Source organism: Rhopilema esculentum, chromosome 21, assembly GCF_057945365.1.
Source record: "Rhopilema esculentum isolate cy_ngs chromosome 21, ASM5794536v1, whole genome shotgun sequence".
NCBI classification, from domain to species: Eukaryota; Metazoa; Cnidaria; class Scyphozoa; order Rhizostomeae; family Rhizostomatidae; genus Rhopilema; species Rhopilema esculentum.
Window position 1 is genome coordinate 2,717,798 of NC_142835.1, and position 23,207 is coordinate 2,741,004.

The 23,207-nt window shown below is 34.6% G+C and overlaps 1 protein-coding gene across 2 annotated transcripts; it reads left to right on the forward strand.

The window, feature by feature from the left end:
* The first annotated feature begins 1,082 nt into the window (after positions 1–1,082).
* On the forward strand, positions 1,083–22,621 carry LOC135684131 (chordin-like protein 1). 2 transcript variants are annotated; one of them, XM_065199539.2, is made up of 14 exons: positions 1,083–2,495; positions 12,817–12,878; positions 13,296–13,393; positions 14,062–14,101; positions 15,094–15,275; positions 15,812–15,905; positions 16,104–16,142; positions 17,075–17,175; positions 17,804–17,897; positions 18,472–18,663; positions 19,428–19,531; positions 19,692–19,788; positions 20,311–20,616; positions 21,505–22,621. In XM_065199539.2, exons 1-14 carry the CDS (start codon positions 2,491–2,493, stop codon positions 21,675–21,677), a joined length of 1,587 nt encoding a protein of 528 aa, XP_065055611.2. In that variant the 5' UTR covers positions 1,083–2,490; the 3' UTR covers positions 21,678–22,621. The 2 variants fall into 2 exon arrangements, with proteins under 2 accessions (XP_065055611.2, XP_065055610.2); XM_065199538.2 differs by lacking the exon at positions 1,083–2,495 and adding an exon at positions 7,594–8,589.
* The last annotated feature ends 586 nt before the right edge of the window (positions 22,622–23,207 follow it).

Below are 23,207 nucleotides of genomic sequence, written 5' to 3' on the forward strand. Positions count from 1 at the left end.
GAGAATTTTTCGGGCAAGAAAAGTTGCGATTACGTCAGCATAGACACAGGGATAATTGCTTGTTAATGGTGCAATGTCCTAAAAGGAATTTCTCTTTCTGGGTCCAAAGAAGAGCAAGCTGGGTGCGGCTGCACGTATAATGAAATTTTCCATTAACTTTCTCTCTCAACGCTCTAAAAGTTAGAAATCTTTTAGAAAATCATCTGGTTGATTCAATTGATACTGCGCATGCGTGAATTTGTCCTGATGATACTACGCCCTCCCTCGTGAGACGATTTCGTTGTCTGCAAATTTTGTTTAAATTCCTAGACAAAAAAGCGGTGTTTAAGCAACCAGGAAAGTTTATTTAATTTCCTAACTGTGGATTACCATTGCGACGCCATATGTCAGTAAATTTAATGGACAAAATTTCACAGGATCCAATGTGGTCAGAAGTGGATTAAATTCCCTTACATCAGTTTCAGTTTGGAAATCGTCTTCAGTAATGATTTTCCGTCGCAAAATTCTTTCAATTGAACTAGGTATGCACAATTTGCAAGGGTGACACAATATCAAGAGATTTCGTCGTTTGTGTGACATGATTCAGCCAAATTTCTTTAAGTTCGTTAATTTTGATTAATTTAAAGAACTTACTGTACATGAACATGTCCAAAGCTCCAAATCAGCAAATTTTTAAGGCGAACAAACTTCTGATCAATCTTAAAAAACACATGGGAATGTTAAAGAGAAAAACAAAAAAAACACCCATTGTTTTGTTCACTATGAACTTAGGGTCATTGTTCCTTTTGTATTAAGTTGCATCAACTACTACACTATAAAATTAACAAATGCATGGACATAATGCCCACTGGGAATGTCCTAAGGGACCTTTGCCTCAGCTGTTTAACTTTCCGCTCTAGCTAAGTCAGAATAAAATTGTTAATCTTTCGAAGATATAAAGATTCAAATAGCCTGCTATTCAGAGGTGGCGCCGGAAATTTTCCGACAGAGGGGTTGGAGCTTCCGACAGGGGGGCTATAATGACTAAAATATGCAGTTTTCGTACGTTATTTTGTCAAATTTGCTCCGACAATAACCCAAAATTTCCTCCAATGGGGGGCTAGATGCTTCCGATGTAAAGGTTGTAGCCCCCTAGCAATCCCCTGGTGTCACCATTGCTGCTATTACAAACACACTGCCTGATGTCGATGTTTCTGATTATTCCTCCATTCTCGGTGGAAATATTCAAGCATTCGAGTAAGGCAGAAGAAATGTTCTTTTTATGATGCGAATTCTTGAAGAAATAGGGATAGGCCTAGTTTCATGGCTGAAAATGAATATTTGGAGTAGAAAGAGAAGTGGTAACCGAATTTCGTGCAAAAGGGTATGCAAGCATAACTCTTCTTTGGCGACTGCTGCATTTCAAATTGTCAGGCAGATTTTCATTACTATTATTATTCACCAGTAAATACCCGATCCATGCATTTCAAATCATGCCAACCGTTGTTAGCTGAATTATAGAACCAAAGAGCCTAGAGTAATAATTTTATGCCACTTGAAAAAGGCCTTGGTTTTCATTGTATCGAGGGAGAAGGTTGTTGAGATTATTGTGGTTTGATTCACTCATATTTGCTTGTTTTAGATAAAACCATAGTTTCCATCAGCTTTATTTCGGCACTGGATTTTTAATGGATTGTAAATATCTGTTGTGATTAAAGTTAATAACTGCTTGGAACTGTTATGGAGCTGGGAATTTAGAGAAATGAAAAATACATACTACGGGGAAAGTCTGAATTCTCTACAAATTAACATATATTTATTTACATTTATCCTAATTCGTAAAATTTTCATTATTCAGTTAGCGTTGTTCGTATTCATCAAATCAGGAATTCTATGTATTTTGTGCGCAGTCAACGGTTATATCGCCACAAGACCAAATTTTGCCTAAAAGGTTGATTGGTTAAAAAGCAATAAAATGGCTGTATTTGTGGAAACGTCTGTTAATTTCTTTCAGCAGATTAAATTTGGAACAATATTGTTCTGCGTTTGCTGTAATAACGGACAGTGTTGCGGGATTTCGTGCAAAGGAAAGTTCGCATGACGAAAATACGAAGGTCAAACTAAGACCGTATTTGTTTTTCTTTCCGAAAATCTAAAGCTTACATTGTTGGCGAAGTGGTTCCGAAAAATGTGCCATAAAACGCCCTCTGCCGTCTAGAACTTCATCACAACCAAATTGATTCATAAGCACATTCAGGATTCAATGAATTATATGTTAGTTGAATGTACTTCCTGCCCATTCATTGAACAAGTTTCTACGCAAACAAGACAAGCAAATTCTGGAATCCTTACTGTGTGAGTATTGGATGTTACGTTTGTGAGGAATGCCACAGTGGCAGGGGGAGCCAACACTCTGATCATCTTAAGCAAACTACAGCGTAGTACTGAAGAGTGCAGTTCTGAAGAGAAGACTGCATAATTATTTCAAGAGATTTCAAGCGCCAGTGAAGAATGAGGTATGAGTCTACCAAGCATTTTCTTGAATTTATTTTAACAAGCGTTATTATCAAATAATCAGATTTTGTACGGAGGTCTGCTGTTACCTGTCGCCTATTCATGGAAACGTTTTTCTCAAAAGTTGTTTCTTTTATTTGTCATTGTCATATAACGATTTAGGGAAAAATGCCAATGAGATTTATAACGATAAAGACATTTATTGTGCTTTCATTATATGAAATTGAATGTATCTTTCTTTCTACGCAATTTAAAAATTTTTTGCGAAAGCCTGGACCTGACAAAAAACTAGATTGTTCGCTTCCACCTATGCATCGAACCTACGCAGCTCTATTCGATTTCGTTTCTTTTAACTAGCATTAAAATCGAATTGCGAAGGATTTGCTTATCTAGATTTATCTGAAATCCCCAAAATCGGATGTGATATGTATCTACAGATTTGAACGATGTGCACAGTTATTAGACCGCTGTTATCAAAAAATCCCCTTATAACATGCAGATTTGGCCAAAAGATAAACAAACCTTTGTTTGTCAGTTCCTTCCTTATTCATGCAACAAAACGCATTTTATCAAATATTTTACATCTATTATTGTTTCGTCAGGGAATTAAAACAGAACCTTGCCATCCTCTGTCAAAAGCATTTTGTTACAGCAATTCAATCCGTGTACCAAATGTTCACAGAAGTTTTGATTTTGCGTCAATTTTGTTTTGGCCTCGAAGGTAGAACGAGGCAGTGAATGTATCGTTTTCATTTCCGAAGGTATGTTTTCTTTACTCTAAACCAAGATAAAATAAGTATTTTATCTTATTTGAACTTAGAACAATTTTTAAAGCTTCTATCAATTCGAACTGAATTTTTTTCGACAAAACGTATCTGCAAATGAAAATTTTAGTGAGTTTTAACTGATATGCTGCAGCCATTTTGTTTCAATGCTAAAATTCATTGACACAGCTCACAACCGCAATTTCCCAAAGTTATTGGCTTCAATCATTGTTCATTAACTGTGTGTTCGCTTTTCTTAGTAGCGATTTTTCAATTTTAGCGGCTTTCGGCGCTTATATGTGTTTGGTCGATCGTTAATTTGCTTGAACCAGGTTTTGAGAAGAGGGAGAGGGTTGGAAACAAACTTAAAATTTCTAGGCGACGCCCTTTTAACTGTCAGAAAAGACCCTTTTTGCAACAGGGAACGCCAATTTTACCAATTGCAAGCAGCGTTTGGTTACGTAAAGGCAGCTTCAATATCATAGAACCACGTTACAAGATTACTTTGCCAGACTTTCAAATTTCCCTATAAAATTCATCATCAAATCTAACGAATTAAAAAGTAGAGGAACATGTCCCAGCCCCCCCCCCAAAAAAAGCGCCGCAAGATAACAGCAACTCCAATTATTTCAGATAGAATGTGGTTCCGTTATATTTGAACCAAAAGATTATTTGAAATTTTGACGTCTTACCGATCCAACAATGTATTAAACGTTTGCCAACTCATTGGCCTATGTAAACTGTTATTGTGAGCAACCAAACATATGTACATTTCATAGTTACAATGGCAAAATACGATTGTCTAGATTTGTGTTGAATGTAAATTGGCAGAGCTGTTATTATAACGTTCTTCGGACTTGGTCCCGTGAATGTTTTTTTACAAACAAGTCTCGAGGGTTAGACCTGACAGAACTGCTATGCATCTTGGGGTCAGGTGATATTCGAAAAAGCATAATTTTGTAAAGTCCTGTCTTCTGTCACTGAATTTAGCCAGTATTAACCAACCTTCGCCTGCCCGTTTAATAACTGGCGTTCTACCATCGGCCGATGCTGTTTTTTAAAAATGCTCATTGCGCATGTCGAGCAAGGTCATGACTAAAGGTTGAACAATTTTTTAAGATCTCTTTTACAAGACAATTCGAAAACCGTTTGCATTATGGACTCGCGCCCTTTACATCTTGTTTAAAAATAGTAATACATCAAAAAAAGACGTTCTTTGCACAAATTAGTACTTAGTTTTTGTGTGCCTTTTGTCTTTTATGACCCAAAGGAAAGCCAAACAAAGAGCTTGTCATTTTCCAACCATGAATTAGTTCTAAAAAGATTCGTTCTAAACGCAGGAAGTGTCTTACATAATGATTGTGTTGCCAACGAGCAAGTGGTAAGCTGTTTTGTGGTAACTTGGCTGCACATGCAAATTGTCAAATTTCCGTAGAAAGCAGTTTCTTATGGGTAAAATCAAACATACTAATGACCCAAGTGCTTAAATGGCACTATGGTAACCCGATTTAAAGAATGGTGGCCGATTTCTAAAAACAAATATTTGCTACAGTTGAAGAAATTTAAGTGCAAGACAAGTATTACTTCGGCATAGCGGTGATTACTTCTCATTCCCGTTGTTGATTGCAAGTTAGATCTACAGTGCCTAGGTTTAGCGTATTACTTCTGATTAGCGTCGTAGCACTTGTGGACGACAAGGCAGCGATGATATGAGGGCAGTAGAAGTGGGTCAACTTGGAAACAATATCTTATACTAACACTGTGTACGCTATCTATAAAATGTACACTTGGAATGCGAGTTTATCTCTTGACTTATGGAATGGTTCGAAGTTGCGGCGTTAGTGGCTAATTAGAGGGTGGAGCAGCCTTTAAACAATTTCAGATGGTGCAGAATTAACTGTAGTGCGGCGATAATTAGAATATTTATAATTAGAGGATAATAAGAGAACGGCGTTAAATAGAGAGATGCACTAAATAGAGTTAAACGGCAAAGAGATTACTACTGTTACTAGGAATAGGTAAAAAAGACTTTGTCATACTCGTTGGCTTTCCAAGATATACCTCAATCTACGTTTGTAGACTTATTCTTATATTTTGAAACAGCAAAGATCATTCTTCAACCCAACTTATATTGTTATACTTTTTGTTCTAACAGTAGAAAGTTATTTTGCTTCCCTTAATATTCACAATATTCCCTTACTTTTCACAATTTATAAACAATATTTTGCTTAAAACATTATCGAAGATTGTTGCCATGCACTTCTGTGCTTGGTTATAGCCAGATTACACACAAATAAACATGTTTCTCGATTCCAATTAGAATCAAGTCAGTATCTGAATCCTCAGACTAGTCCCAGACTTCTTCTCATGCACGTAGTCTGGATTAGAGTATCATCATTCTTAAGAAGTCTCGTATTGATCCATTGAAGATTACTAGCATTTGCACCCTTTTCTTGGACAATCTCATCAGCGCAAACACAGCTTTAATCGATGACACAGACAGTATAGTGTTGCACCTCCTAAGACTACCTGGAATTAGTGGACGTCGTCTTTCGCAGTCAGTTTACCTAAAGACTTGCCAAAGTAACTCCAAATGTAAACACAGCCACAAACTGTAATTTCTCGGTTGTTAAGTTTTTATTTCTCCCATATTTTGTCTAATGACGAGTTTTGTCCAACAACAGACCATGAGCCAAACAGCAAAGTCGCCCTGTCGAAATTGTTTTGCTTTTAATAGCGAAATCGCTTTTCGCATATGGAGACAGGTTCGGATCTCATCAACCCGTGTACCAAAGACCAATTACATTATACTAGAGGCTTCTTAGGATTTCTTCACAGTGGCCATATAGTGGAATTTTTTTCTCCTTGGCAACGCTCTACCCTCTATTAAACACCAGTGACGTCAAGTTGTTTCTCTCTAAAGAAGGGGACGTTTAATAAAGAGAGATGTTTTGAAGGAGGGGGGGGGGAGGTTGATAAATTGTTTAAAATTTTCCCCTTAGGATTATCGGCCACTTTTCTCGATCTAATATTTTCTGCCACTCGAAAAATAACGAGCAGGATATATTTGAGGCCTGTATCAATAAAATTCTCCAAACTGTTAAAAGGCTTTATCTAGGACCTTTTATAAAAATTTAATAAGGATTTTCAGTAGGAAGGAATGTTATCACTGTGGTCTTTCTTGAATTGTGATTTTTTTTCTGGAATTTTGTTTATCGCTGTGGTTATTGTTTCCTAACTAGCTTTAGCTGGAAATTGTCGCCAGTCGAATCAAAACTCTAATGATGATGTTATGTTTGTCATTTTGTGTTATGCTAATAGACTCTTTTTTTTATTTAATGGCATTTATCATCAAATTATGAAGAAAGGAATATTTCTTATATCGCAGTTTAAAAAATAGTTTCATGTTGCCAAGCCTTTTAAACCTAAAGGTTTTGGTTCACATCACAGACATCTTATTATGAATCCTTCAATTTCAAGTTCTTTTGCTGTCTTTGGTTCACCAAAAATTCTTACAATCGCAATTTTGACAAGCATGAACGAAATTGTTGCTTTATTCCTTAAAAACATGTCTATATCAGCGGCCAAAGTGATTGTTTCTAGTATCTGTGATATTTTCCACTCCCTAAGCCAATTAATGAAATATTCGTTTGGTTCAAATATCTAGAAAATTGTTTTTATTGACCAATAAAGTGGAGGGGTAGCAAATATGTGGAAGCTGCTGGTAGATGAGGGCAAGGACCGAGATTCTGGGGGCCAAAAAACCTAACTGGTATAAGTAAAATACTTTTATTTTGTAAAATATGGCTGTTTTTACACTTATTTATCAAGGCTACCCCCCTCCCCCCAGTATCTCGGTCTTTAGATGAGGGCCCAGAAATCGAGCTTAGGGTTCGGATAAGAACATCGGGCAACAGGATTAATACGGTTGGGCTTAGACAATTAAAATGGGAACAAAGCATAATAGGGTAGAAGTAGTTGATAATTCACATAGATGCATAGTAAAGTAAGTTTAAAACACAAGGTAAGTATAGAATGGGGTATATCTATTACAGAGGATAATCTTATTCGAGAAGGTCATGATGTCTAAAAATTATGTCGTTGGCCACCAGGTTCTTGTTAATGACGGACACAGTACAAAAACTTTGCGCTGAACTTGCAGGCGGATTTGACGAGAATACTCCCCTCCCCAAATCAATCAAAGCGAATTGTACGCTTTAGAGAACACTTCGACGCCCTTAAGGCCGATTTCCATTTGAAATGATAGGGTCTCAACTTTTTGGCGCTCACAGCGGATGCAAAATCGAGACCATATCAAATGGAAATCGGCCTTCAGTCAAGTCGCAGCAGCTCATTGTTTTTATATTCCTAAAAACAGTCTCCTATGAATTTGTGTCTTTTTGAAAACATTTCTAAAATTACTCTTGTTTATCAAATTCCTGCTGATGTCATTGTACAACTGAAAACAGCTCAAAACCTGAATCTGTTATATCAAAAACTACCGCAGAATACGGTGTTGAACTATCAGAGAATGCAGTTATCGTGCTTGCTTTAGAGTAGAAAGAGGGTAATGATATAAGTGTGGTAATGTAATCTAATCAAGCCGTATTGCATAGAGACTTGTCGTTTCAAATTATAGCTATAACTATTTGAAATGAATGAAGGCCATCTTGCCAGATATACTTTTGCCTTTGTGATGGTTTTATTAGCAAAACAGTTTGACATTATAGAAACCTCTCATTGATGCGCGCAGAGACAATTAGATAGATATTCTTAACTCCGCTGCAACGCAAGCAGTACCGAAATTGTAAAAAGTCATCAGTTGCTTCTCAAGAGTTCCCTGATGCTTAGATTCACTGGCGGTATTCACCGGGATTTCAATGCTGTGCTGTTGTTGATTGTTGCGAAGCTGTGCACGACCATTCCCAAGAGCAGTTCTGTTAAAGAGAGTGATAATAGATGCAAGCTGGGAGCTCCAATCCAATACTGTTTTCTCTGAATAAAGCGGTAAACGGAGCCCGCTCGTTACCCTCAAGATCATCTCTTAAGACAGAAATTTTTTTCAACTTTTGTTCCAGAGTTGTTGTAGGATATTCAGTGCACAGTTGGATATCTGCACACACGAAGCAAATCAATTCTGACTTTTGCAAAATTTTGCCATGGAACGGAGTTGTTGTTCGGAGTTCACTGTGGGCTTGCTCAGCCAGTGTCTCAGATAACAATTACTTTGTGTGTCGCACCAACGTTTGTAGTGCCTTACGTCAATCAGTCTGAAAAGAAAAATTCGATCTACAAGTTTCGTTGTTGTGCACTATCTGAATCGCAAGATGAGGTAAGCATCTTTTTTATGAAGAATTATTTTCTAACATCGTTCATGAATCGTAGCAACAAATATCAAGGGTTGTGGCTGGCGATATGTTCGCCAAATGTGCAGCTCCACTGTTACTTAGGTGCTTGAATTAGTTGGTTAACCATTCAAATGTTCTCGTATTAAGCCATGAGAATCTTGCACCAGTTTATTCTAGTGCATTTATAAAAAAATACGAAGAATTACGAGAGAAAGTTTAGGGCAAATGGTTAGTTTGTTGTTTGATGTCTCAATTGCCCAACGATGCGATTTGCCTGGAGAAACTTCCATGGAATTAATTAGAAAAAGGTTTTGATGCCGTTAACGTAGGAAACGAATTGAAACTAAATTTTTGCCCTTTTTGGAAGGGAGTTTGAAATATCTATGGGTAAATCCAGCAGCTATCTTGTGATATAGACGTAATAGCTTGTGATTTTGTCCGAGGTCGAAAACGTTATTCCCTCTAAAGCTAGTCTAATTTCGTTAGACAGTAAGTAAAAGGCTTTTTTGATGAGTAAGATTTAAAGGAATTCCTTTTGGAGAATTCTAATGGATCTTTCTAAATTTCATCCTCTTAAATATTAATTTTAATGATAACAAGATCAATCAGAAGCCACGAACTTTTGAAACTCTTGATTCAGAATTACAAGCTTTCAAATGGCAATTGTTAAGCCGAATTGTGAATGAAGCATTCTTTTTCGTGATCTTACTTTATGCCTTACGTAAAGAGTTTTCATTTTAAATAACTTTTGTCTGACTTCCCTGTTACTTAACGATGTGGACGAAATACTGCAGGAGATGAAGAATGCAAGGAAAAGCTATACAAATGGTCTCAGTATGGCAATAGTTTGGTCATGGAGCTTTTACTGGAACTTTAGCTATCTTTAGTGGCAAAGAGTAACTTCAGAAAGCTCAAAGAAATCTTTCATCCTTTGCGATTTCATAATATATGATCTGGTTTGCTTTTCTATCTTTATTTTATAATTCCTTGTAATTGGAGCAATTCAAGAGTAATCATTGCACATAGCTTTGCACCATCATGGTTGCGACTTGCATATTTGATTTAATAACCATTTAGGCAATTAGGCAATACAGATTTGGAAAATATTTGAAATCAGCTCAGTTTAAGTGGACTGACGTGCAAAATATGGCTTATTTTGCACGTCAGTCCACTTATTTTGCACATCAGTTAAAATTTTAAAACCAATTCCAAACAATGGATCTTCTTTAATGGCTTTGCAAATCTTAAGCCTCTGTTTGTATTACATTAAGCACGAAAGACAAGATTAACATGCTTCATCAATATCGGAAAGACAATATTAGCAAGTAAAGATTGAACGATAATTATTTGGCTACAATATTTGCTCAGAGCAATTCTTGCCTTTTACTATAAGTTGGCGCTGGATAAAATACATATTTTATTTGCTGAAAATTTTATGAAAAGTTCTGTAGCCTTCTTTTTAAATAAAATCGTATGCTAAATTATATTCAAGTTGCTAAATTATGTTATGTAATGCTAAATTATCTGTTACTTAGCCATGTCATATTATATTATATTATATTATATTATATTATATTATATTATATTATATTATATTATATTATATTATATTATATTATATTATATTATATTATATTATATTATATTATATTATATTATATTATATTATATTATATTATATTATATTATATTATATTATATTATATTATATTATATTATATTATATTATATTATATTATATTATATTATATTATATTATATTATATTATATTATATTATATTATATTATATTATATTATATTATATTATATTATATTATATTATATTATATTATATTATATTATATTATATTATATTATATTATATTATATTATATTATATTATATTATATTATATTATATTATATTATATTATATTATATTATATTATATTATATTATATTATATTATATTATATTATATTATATTATATTATATTATATTATATTATATTATATTATATTATATTATATTATATTATATTATATTATATTATATTATATTATATTATATTATATTATATTATATTATATTATATTATATTATATTATATTATATTATATTATATTATATTATATTATATTATATCATATTACATTATATTATATTATAATATATTATATTTTATCATATTATATTTTATTTTATTTTATTATATTATATTTTATCATTAGAGTTATTTTGTTACATTAACAGTAATTACATTTTAAACTTTTTTAATTTTTGCTTTGATATATCATATTTTGCATGCGTTATACAATTTAATCAAACCATTTTATAATTTGTTTTTCCTCTTTCTATTTGTAATTTATTCCATTTAACTCTGCCTATGAAATTAATTCTACAAAAATGCAATAGTTTTAAGCTAATCATTATGCTTTAATAAATTTCATCAGTAGGTCTTTTTCTTGTGGAACAGCTATTGATTTATCATAATGCCTTGTTCGTTGAAAGATATATGTTGGCGAGCGCTATATAAAGTTGAATCATATTTATACGCTATGTGTATAGTACAAGACGATTTTATCTTGCTACTCATTCCCAGTGCAATGATCAAGCAACTCTTGGTGTTTTGGAATAATAGGTTGTATAACAGGCTAGATTTGTTTAGTTTTTTTGGAAGATTGCGAAGCATTGTGGTACAAAAAAGCGTGGAAAAGCCGAGGAAAGCCGAGGAAAGCCGATGAAAGCCGAAGAAATCCGGGGGAAGCTCGGGGGAAGCTCGTGGGAAGCTCGGGGGAAGCTTGGGGGAAGCTGGGGAAAGGCAGAGGAAGCTTATTTTTAGTAAAAAATGTATTGAGACTTCCTAGTTGCAGCGAAAAGTTTTGATTTCGGCAACATTGTGTTGAAGTTCAAGGATAGCCTGTTCGAGTCTGTTGTAAAGATGAAATGTAAAAGAAAAATTTTTTTCTAAATAAAATATTTTGAATTTTGTAAGAGATCGCATACTTTGAGCGTGATTAAAGCGTACGGAGGTTGAAATATATAATGACGCAGCAACCAGTGAAGCAGCGGGCTTGTAGCCTACCTTAACATAATTTTTGATTGACTGCAAATTAGATATGGCTGTTAGTCATCACAATCCACGCCTCTTTGTATTCTTTCTGAATTGAGCATCAGATTTTATTTACGGTGACACGAGTGTAAAAATAAAGGTAAAAACCAGATAACAGTTAGAAAACCACATTTCTTTAATGAAATTCTCCCAGTAAAATTAGCAATTGACATTCGGCCAGGTCACGGTGATCTTAAAAACGCCGATAGGGACCTCGTGAGGGACGAATGAATAGGGACCGCCGCTCTATACTGTTTTATTACTCACAGTACGGAGGGAGTATTTTAAGAAAATTTTATCACGCGATATAAATTAAAGATTTTGTTAGAAAACATTGGAAAACACGCATATAGTAGCTTATTGTTTTGTAACAATAAAACTGAAAACAAATGGACTTGGGGTCAATCAACTTTATATTTTCTTTGGCTTGCTTTGCTTCCATGTCAAATACAATGCTTTTTATTTGAGTTGTCTGTAAGTTTTTCTAAAGCCTTTAAAAGTAGCACGCAAATAGGTTATTAAAGGACTTACAGATACCAAATAAGCGATGGAATGCGAAGGTATCATATTAGATTTGTAGATGCGAGTGGTCTTTGCTTCGACATAAAAACACATGTTACTGAGTTCCCAGTTTTAAGGCGATGTGCCACTACTCCCTCGTCGGAGCACTTGTATTCCAATAGCAAAGGTGTCACTCTCTATGGTAAAGGGATCAAAACCCTAAAGCTATTTATAACAGTTTTGAGGTATGATACTTTTGGGGAGTTGTTCCACATCCTGTTACATACCTACACTCTTTTATTTTGTAAAAAGTTCGCTATAAGAAACGAGTACTGAGCAATCAGAAAAAATTAAGAAACTCGAGTACTCGATGCAAAGTTTTAGGAAAAGTTTAGTTTTGTTGAAATCCAAAACTCAGAAAAATTCATATAAAGTCATCAAATTGATTTTATGATTAAATGATAAATGATAAAAATTCAGTCTCAGAGAATAGAATAGAAAAGGTGAGGATGATTAAATTTCGTCATCATTTGTAGAAATACATACCATACAGTTATTAACCAGCAAGTCTTGAGCAATTCTGAGCTCAATATAATAATTGCTTGTATTTTTTTCAGCCTCAAGTTCCTCGTTATTGTTTGTTTCTCGCTACTTCCTCAGTCCCTTGTTATTTCACAAGGTAGGCAACATGTTTTTTCTCTTTAGGGAGAAATATATCAGGCACCATGAGGCAAAACTTAAGTAGAATGCTTTTAAAGCTAACATTTTTTAGAATCTTTATCTAGTATTTCCTATCTTCCTAACCAGTAATACTCAATTTGTCCATTTTGCAAATGATTTGAACCACCCAACTTTAATGAAATGATTTTTTACTCCATTAGCATAGAATAGCATAAAGTAGGGTTGACTCAATTATTTGGGAAGATAAGTTTTGATCAAGTTGACGAAATCTTGCAAGTCTTTCGATCTGAGTTAGTTGCGAATTCCGATCCTGCTGATTAAGCTTAAATCCATGATTTAATAAATTATATTATCTAAATCAAGTTATCATTTTCTTTCATTTAAGATCTTATCATTTTCTGAATTTTATTTTTAGGACTGTCCTTCTGCATGCATAGTGGGAAATCATACATCTCAGGGACTGTGTGGAGAATCAGAAATCACGGAATTTGCAGGCAGTGCAAATGCTTCAAGGTAATTAGGTATTCTTGACGTAATAAGGCAACCAAAAGTTAATCTGTACGTTTCTATGGCTAAGGATACAAGTTGAAAAAAATAAATTAGAAAAGAGCAAATTATGAAATTTCCGTACCAGAGGCAAAGATACAAGGCTTGGTAATTGCATGCATACTGGAATCATAACGATGCAGATCTCCTTTCCCTCTAATTCAGCAACAAATCAATGGTAGCATTTTGGTAATCTGAATTTCGACGATTCCTGAAACTAAAGATAACAAAATTACCGACTTGATTCCAAAATTCACCTTAGCTTGCTTTCGATTCTACTTTCATTACTATTCGATGTTACCTAAGATTCAAGGAGGAAAGAAAAGGCTCCTCCGCTTCTCCGCTTCTCCGCTTATCTCTTCTATACCTAAAAAAATGTTTTGATTCTTTCAACAAAACCATTTCAGCAAAGCACGTGTCATTATTATCAAGACGAACATAATTATTGATATCCACAACAGAACCCAGACCCATATGCATGCATACTAGAATTTTTAATAGCTGCTGCCATTTCTACTTTGTCGAGAACCAGAGGATGTTAATTCAGTAGGCAATACTTATTGATGATAAAAATTATGTTACTTCTGAAAGTTGCTATTCGATTGTTAATTCAATAATTGCTTCTTTTTTCTAAGGCAAATATTGTCCGATGCCTGCCGACATGCAATCGAAACGGTAAGACAAAATCGATTTCACAGTAGATTTTAGATAAAATTTTCATAAACTCAGCTTCCTAGCGCATTCTTACTCATAGAATAGTTAATGATGGTAATCCACGTGAATGAACTGCTTCATTATATCAATGTAAACATCCCAGCAAAAACAGAGCCTGCGAATTCAACAACACCCCACCCTTCTTACTTTGATTAAGCATGTTGGATTGAAGGATCTATTCTTGCCTTACAAATCATACAGGGTTCATCTGAAAGGGTATTGTCACCTGAACCATGTAATTCACGAGATATTCCCCTATTGTCAGGAGTTATAAACAAACTGACTCTTTAGAAAGTATGTACTTCTTTGCGTGTATTTGCAAATAAAATGATGCCAATATTTGTAGAAGAAACCGCGGCTTCTATTTTTCCCGTGATAGTATTTTTGCGATATCAATTAAAGTGTGGCTTCTACCTAAGCACGGCTCCTATTGCTTCTAAAGCAACATATTGTTCTTTTACAAATTCGAATCATGATCAAATGCTGTGTTCAAGTTTTAATACAGTTACAGCCTAATAAATTTCGTCCTCATTTATCAGGCTCGTGACGAGCGACATCGGGGCGAGGGGGTACCTTAGGCAAGTGCATCTTGACCTTGGGTACATGTTACTAATCTTATTAATGTCCTCTTTCGAACTTTAGAAACAGTGCAAGTTGTTTCCTGACTTAAGTCCGTTACGACACGTAAGAGATCCACAATTACTAGCGCGAAACGTCGTAGCCTTTTGGATATGCCAGAATATATAAACTGCCTGTTTTGAGCAGTGAATAGAATTTTAAATTTTTTATTTTGCTTTAGTGCTACAATATGAAAAATTTAATTGTTTTATTGTGATCATCATGATCAAACTTGTAATTATTATTATAATTAGATTAATGACTTAAGTTATCAGTTAAATAGTTCACTCATCGTATAATACCTTAAATATCTTTGGACTTCAATGCTCTTTCAGCTCGAATTCCCTTAAATCCGTTGCTATCTGATGACCTTTCAAAGTCGATAATCAATAAAGCTGTAACTGGAGTACAATGCATCATGGATGGCAAAACACACCGAAATGGAGAGAGCTGGACAGAGAATGGGGCCCACGCCAAAGGTCTACAAGCCAACCAATGCATGCAATGTAACTGCAAGGTAGGCATGTTATTTGTGATTTGTCTTCCTTTTCTTTACTTCGCAGTTTTCAAAGGTTTCTTTTCCTTCATGTACATCTCCAATGTTTTTAAAAACTGTCCACATCGAGGTTGTAAGCAGAATATTTGAATGTGTGAAGAAGTCTGTTCCTTCTTGACTGAAGCATTTTCAATCATGCTTAATGCACATTATGCCTTGAATGAACGAATGAACAAATGAACGGATGAACGAATGAACGAATGAACGGATGAACGAATGAACGAATGAACGAATGAACGAATGAACGAATGAATGAATGAACGAATGAATGAATGAATGAATGAATGAATGAATGAATGAATGAATGAATGAATGAATGAATGAATGAATGAATGAATGAATGAATGAATGAATGAATGAATGAATGAATGAATGAATGAATGAATGAATGAATCATTGAATTGATGAATGAATCAATGAATGAATGAATGAGCAAATGTGTAAAGATATCAACAAATAGACAGATGAATGAAGTTTTATCATTGCTCATATTTCAGATAAAGGTTATCACTTGTGCTATACGAAATTGTCCTGTTGTCCACTGTCGCAATCCGGTACAAGAAGATGGAACATGTTGTAAAACATGTCAAGGTAATTGAATTGTTATTAAGAATCAGTTAAAATGGTTTTCTAGAAACGGCAGGTTACGAAAATGCTTCTGTTGCAAATTCACAAAGATGCACAAAAAGTAGAAACAATTTGCTGCATATCCTGTGCCTGAGATTTTGCTTTGAAAAGCTGAAACTCCTTTTAATCTATTTCATACGAGGTAGTTTTTCTTTATTTCAGAAAGATCCGGAAGGCCACCAAGAGAGTCGTCAAACAGAGGTAAGTCCAAAAGTAATCCACTAGTCAGGCAGTACCCATTGAATTTTGTTTCCAATCACTTCCCTGTTTGCTTATCATCCTGTTTTATTTGCAATGGAAAACTGTATTGCTTATAGCAAAGGCCTGTAGAATGTACGATGCTTTTAAGTAAGAATTCAAGGCTCTAAAATTGCTTTCACCTTGACACTTTTCTCCAGGAAAAAACCTAATCGTGCTGGATTCAGGTTTTTTAAAATCAAAGTTGATTTATTTCTGATTGTATGGTGATTTGGGATATTTATCCTTACAGGAAGCTTTTTCAATTAATTCCTTGTTAAACTTCTAAATTTTCAAAGACTTCAAAATTGTGAAGGTAAAAGGTATTACATGTCTCGGATTCCGAGTTGAAAATTTTGCATCTTGATAGTTTTGATACCTTCCTATAAGAATAAGGTTGCAGCTATTAAGGAATGGGAAGGGTGATTTTGGGGAGTTTGTCAAAAAGATATTTATGGTCTATTTTGGTAGTAATTGCTGACCTAAAAAACTTATAGATAATACAAACTCGATGTAGCAATTTGCTATACTGCTAAGACCTTTCATAGAAGATTGCACTACTTTCATAGAAGATTGATAAAAGGTATTAAGCTAATAAACAGCCCCAATTTCAAATTTCAGCCCGTTTGATATGCTTGTATCACGTCCAAAAGGTAGTTAACTGGAATTGTTGTCTTCAATGTCAGCGGTAACTGAATATATGCGCTACCAGTGGATTATCAAAATTCCTGGATTCAAAATAAATATGTTTCGTTTCTTCGTCAATTCGCAATAACCTACACGATAATAATAAGAAACGTGATAAATTTTTTTGATTGGGCACGAAAGGACTCGTTCCTAGAACGTTTTCAATATGCTACCAGCGAAAACTTCAAAGAAGCTTCAAACTTTTTCAGGCTGTTTGAGTATCGAGAGGTACTTCCAGAATGATGAATCATGGCAGCTTTATCTGCCGTCTCCCAATGTATTTGCCACATGCGTGGATTGCAGTTGCAGGGTAAGCAAAGTTGTATAATCCTCTTGAAAGATGCTTTAATTTCGTCAACATGAAACATGTCATTTTCCTACAATAATGTCAGAAATTCTTGTATTGGGCAGTAGAACATTAGAACATCAGTTGGCACTTTTGTTATTGCTAAAAGATGAAGTAAACAATTGTCAAACAAAATTTGTGTTGTTTGACACACTGTTTTAATGCACTTTTTATGCACTTTGCCCTCGACACCCATTTCATCTGCAAATATGGGTTGCAGAACTTGTACACACGCAGTAGTGCCTCACATTATCAACCCTGTTTTATATGATTCAAGCTAGAAGGAAAATTTCTAGTTCATTACACTTTTCTTGCATTTCATCCTTTCTTCAAAATGTTTTCCTTGCCAGTTTTCTTTACTCACAAATCCCTTTCTAATTAATAAGCTTCTTTTTAAAGAAGAAATTTGAGCCTGTATACATAACTTTGCGAGGTGCATTCCTCAAATTTGAATCTGCTAAACGTGTCTTCTTAAGGTTTGTTTCAACACTGTTTAGGTTTGTTAATGTGAGCTTAGAGTGTCGTATATCTGCTTTCAGGCCATCTGGCTTTCTATCTTGTTGTGTATATAGTTTCATGTTATCACTTTTAGAACGGAAGGGAGCATTGTCGCAAACATTCTTGCCCACCAGCAACGTGTGCCAAGCCAATAAAAAGACCAGGAAATTGCTGTTCTCTTTGTCCAGGTAAGATGATCGTTTTCACACTTTACATTTCTGATAACCACAGACGCAAGGGTAATCTTGGTAAATGCAAAGTTTGAATGAAAGTTCGAAGAAAATCTATCAGACAAATTCTCATAGCCCTTCAAGAAAAGAATTATACATCTAATGAAAGCAATTTTACATCAAAATTTCAACCTTTAACATAGATTTATTCTTATTTTTATTTTACTAAAGACACTCATTTCTCTTAATTTCCATCGTCTTGCTAACCCGAGATGGGCTATATTTCTTGAACACCGTTGGGAAAATTTTGCACTTATTATCAATTGTTTCTGATGAAATCAGAACAGCTCTTAAACTATCTCATAACTCTTCTTTGGATCATCGAGCGTTTGCAATATTAGATGGAATAAAATTTGTCCAAAAGTCGGAATGATAAAAAATTTGTATAGTCTTTTGGAACATTTATGTAAGTGAATGTTAAGAGATTTGAAAGTTTTGTTCTTTGATTAAAATTATATTCAAAGTATCCTATAATAAACAGCTTTAGATATATTTTAGCAAGTTTTGCCTATCTCTTGTTCCTTTGTCTTAGGCCAGCGCCCGTTATCAAAAGCAAGGAAAGAAAATCACCGAAAAACATCATCCACCGACAGTGGAATATTTGGGTTTTTCTTAAGAAGGGACGATAGCAAGAGCAAAAAAAATCCAAAAGCAGACAGAAAAACGAAAGAAAACGTGGAAGCAACCGTGTCTACAATGCGCAAAGCTCCAATTGAAAGTAAAGGTGATCTAATGCTAAAGAATATCTCTGAAAACTAAGAATTTTGTTTATGCATTCGATTCGAGACAAGCACTTGCTTGTTCCAACAACGAAAAAGAAAACAGCCTAGGTTTACTTTCTTGTGCTTTCACTTTCGAGTCAGTGTAGACAGGCCAGCTTTAAGCAAAGACAAAGGAAGATTTCTCTGGAAGACTAAGAAACTTAGGAGATGCAATTTAATGAAATTATAGGATTCCACGATACAACAATACAAAACATTTTTCTGGACACTTTAGTATAATAGACTGATGTTTTATTTTGGTAACATTTTCGACTTCAAAATCTGCTAAAAACTTTCCTTTGCGTACCTCCAAATATACCTTTGGTGTCAGATACTCCCGGCCTAAGTTATGATATTCAGCAAAATGCTTGCATCTCAAATATATATTCAATAATAACTAAAGATTCCTGCAAAGGATTTAAGTTTATTGCTGGAAATATAACACAGTTTTGTCATTAAATTTCACTGCTGGTTCTGAATAATTTAAAATGTTTGTCGCCATTGTTAATTTTTCGTGAAAAAGAGGTTGGAGATGCGCAAAGGATCTATGTGAGTATTGTTCTAAAGTTTCTTCAAGTTCAGAGCTAAAGAAAAACTGCTAATTTTCTTTCAAGATAAACAAACACCCTTTGTTTTTACCGAAATTCATTAAAAAAACTATGAACAATGACCTTACTTAACATAATTTTTTTCGAATTCTTTTCATGGTAAATTTTATTTTTTATAGATGTTGGCTGCAGTTTTGGAGGGAGCTTGTCGTACAAGCATGATCAATTGTTTTATCCCGTCCTGAACAAGAAGACGCAAAAGTGCACCAAATGTGTCTGCATGGTAAAATCTTACAAAACTTTTGCATAAAATCTTGCATGAAGTCTGCACTGCCAAGCTATATTCAAATGTCGTATTTTCTACCTAGGGCCTAAAATGCCTTTAGAAATGGGCTTTCAAATGTTGTTTCTTTAAGCTGATAGTTTTTTCAAACATTTTACAGAATTCTGTTGTGAACTGTGCAAGAATACGATGCCCCTCCAGATATCCATGCAAAAACCCGATTTCTAAAGAAGGCTTCTGTTGCAAATTCTGTCGAGGTTTGTCCCTTTTCAACCCAGTAGTAGCTACAATGATTTTGAAAAAGTACTTTTGCATTTTAGGATTGCATTTTTACTAGGAAAAAGTATTTTTATGTGCACATCAATTGCATTTGTTTTCGATATACGCATATAGCTGACAGAAGATGTTTACCTATTGGCTTAGTTACAAATCGTTTGGTCTACTACGTACACAGAAGCCCTGTATGAAAACACATGAACATTGTTAAATGATATTCGTTTGTCATGATTGAGGCGATTTAGGTGGATATGTGAACACATGAAATAAACACCATCTTGAATAACAACGAGAAGCATAAGTAAATATTATTAGCATAAGAATACAACAAAACACAAGGAGACTACGAAATCACGATCAAAATAAAGAGAGTTTAAATAATGCCAAGACACCTCTGTTATCGTGAAAAAATATCGAATTCCCTCCCTTATGTGTATGTTGAAATTCATTTAAAATGAGATTCTTCATGTCTAACAATTTGATGTTATCATTTTCAATAAAAGGGATGAGTGAGAAACAGGCAAGGAGCCTCGAGGCCGTGCAAATGTATCAGAATCGAGGATGCAGCAAAGCAAAGCGCACCCACTTGCAAGTTTATCGTTACAATGATGTCACAAGAAGTGCTGCACAACTTTCAGCGAAGTATTTATTTGACAAAACTCATCAAATGAACAACAAAAAATCAGAAATACACACTTTGCAACTAATTGACATGAGTATAAACATCACAAGGCACTACCTAGACAGTGATGACGTCATCCGAAACTCCCTCAACAAAAACTGGAATTATCTGGGTGCGATTAAGGAAAGTGAGTATCAAAATATAATTATGGTACGACACAGTTACTTGCTTGTTGATTGGGATCAAATTTTTATTGGTCTATCAGGACCCTTGTCAAAGAGCAGAACAACGTCTGTTGCAGCCAGCGTTACTCAGTCCACATGGAAAGCTATGATCCCTTTGATGAAATGATATAAGACAAACAACTTCTAGATGTAGAATATGGCTAGGAATAAGGCCGGATTCTAGTCAACATTTTTTTCAATTCATGCATTTTATGTAATCATATATGAGAAACCGAGCCCTTATATGACAAAAAATAAAAGAATATTTGACTTATCAATCTCAACCTGCAAGCAAAAGCAAATTAATTAGATAATGGGGTAGAATTGATTCTTCTAGAAAATTAGATACCTATGACTTGTCTAGTCAAATGAGAAAATTCAAGAAAGAGCTCCTTGTAACTTCTTAGGTTTTCTATTTCATGTCATCTCGTCTTACGTGTTTCTAAAAAGTAACTCTTAAGCATCTGGTATCTGAGTAACCTTCGATAAACGTTAAGCCCTAGAATCAACAAAAAGCTTAAGAATCTGAGTACTTATTTGAAACCTGGATTCCTACGATACGGCATGCAAACTGTTACACATAGCATTAATTAAGAGTTTCTTTCTATCATTAAACGTAATAAACATAAATCAATCGTATCTCGACCCTGAGTGCCAAAGACTTGGCAGAGCGAAAAGAAAATGGACACTGAAAAATGATGTGCCTTATGTTTATCTTATCATTTTTCTAGTTTGCTGTTTTCTTTTCCATCGTATGTTGGTTTGGTATCCAGGGTATCCTTTGATTACAGTATTTTGCTTCGTTGAAAGCAGTTATATTGGTCTAACTTAATGTCGCATTACCTCAACAGAAATGTTCACACGACTGCTTCGTCTTGAACGTGATCTGAAGAGGTGCAAAGACACCCTTCGATGCATCAAGAAGCTTACAAATCTGGTCGACCAACTGAAAACTAAAGCTGCCAGAAGGCGACGTTGTAGATCGAGCGCAGTGGTACGGTCACTCGAACGCTTACAAAAATAACTATCATTGTTTGCACCGGTCACATTGTGACTCTAAATATTCGTTTAGTGGTATTGTTGAATTAATCATGGTCGTATTTATGTGATCTGGTAACATTTGGTCCTAGAAGAAAAAGAGATTTTAGAGATACCAAAGAGATCATCTAGTAGGGCCAATGACGCAGCATACTTGCCGGGATTTTGAGTAGTGCAGCCTTCCAAATAAAGCTCCATATCCCAGACAATGCCCTGACTCTGCCAATTTGATCCTACAGGACAGAGATTCCCGTTCAATCTAACTCTGCATCAGAGAAGCGGTAGTCTTACGAAATGAAGACTCGCCCAGAAAGGAAAAAGGGTTGCTAAAGATAAAAATTGCTTTTAGAAATCCAACAAACAGTCCTTTAAATCAACTTGAATATCTCGAGAGGTAGTCCGGGGGTAAAGTTTGGATTCCCCACTCATATTTGGCTTTACCTATCACTTAGCAACCAGAAAATTTTTGATATATTTGAAAAAACTGCATATTTTTCATAGTTATGCCAAAGTTTTTCATAGTCAACAGTTTTAAAGCAAAGCTGTGCTTTTCCCATTTTTGCACAAGATATCACAGTCAAGCAAAAAACCACGACCTAACTGTTGTCATTATTGTCAACGGCGACAAAATAGCTAGGAATGTCATACACATTGCGCAGAATATGGCTGTAGAAAATTCTTTGGAGTAAATCGTTATTTTGAAGAACACAATGAAGATGCAGATCAGCTTTGTTATAGTGGTGTGTTGCCCTTGGCTATCAGCAGTATGTCAGCTTCAAGTTGAGTAATGTGAAGGTTTTTTTCCAAAAATCCTTTTACCATCATATTGTACATATAAAGCATTTGATATTATTCGAATGTAGAATACACACAGGTCTGACTTGTGTTATTCATCTAATAAATCATAGAAGATGAGTTTGTTTTTATTAAGGCTGTCAAATTTCTAGCTGGGTGTCCTTTGCAAATCCTGCTTGTTATTGTCAAAAATGTAAAACCAGCTTGCTCCGTTGGCTAATTAAGGAGTAGGATGACTAGCTGTATGACAATCCCTTAGGAGTACATTGCAAGTGAAGGTTTTTATCATATATGGGCACCAAATCGGCAAATTATTTAAATTGCAAGATCCAAACTCAGGCAGTTGCCTTGCTGAAGCCATGTTTTTGAGCCCTGTTTGATCATAGTAAACCCGCAAAATTAGATTTTCTTAAAATATTTTTAAAACATGATAAACATACGATTTTATTAATGACGAATCATGCTTTATATGCAAAACAACATAGCTTAATATTTACATAGCTCCAAAGCTATGAAAGGCAATGTAGATGTTCCACAGTGCTACAAAAATATCTATTCAGTAAAAAACATAAATATAGACTTAAATGCGTTTTGACAAAAGCCTTAAAACATAAATACATAAATAATTTTGAGAAAAAGCTCTGCATTTGTTCAGTTCTCTGATTCTTGATGATCTCATATGTCTTACAACAGAATGAATGGCAGTTTAATGAATGCCATC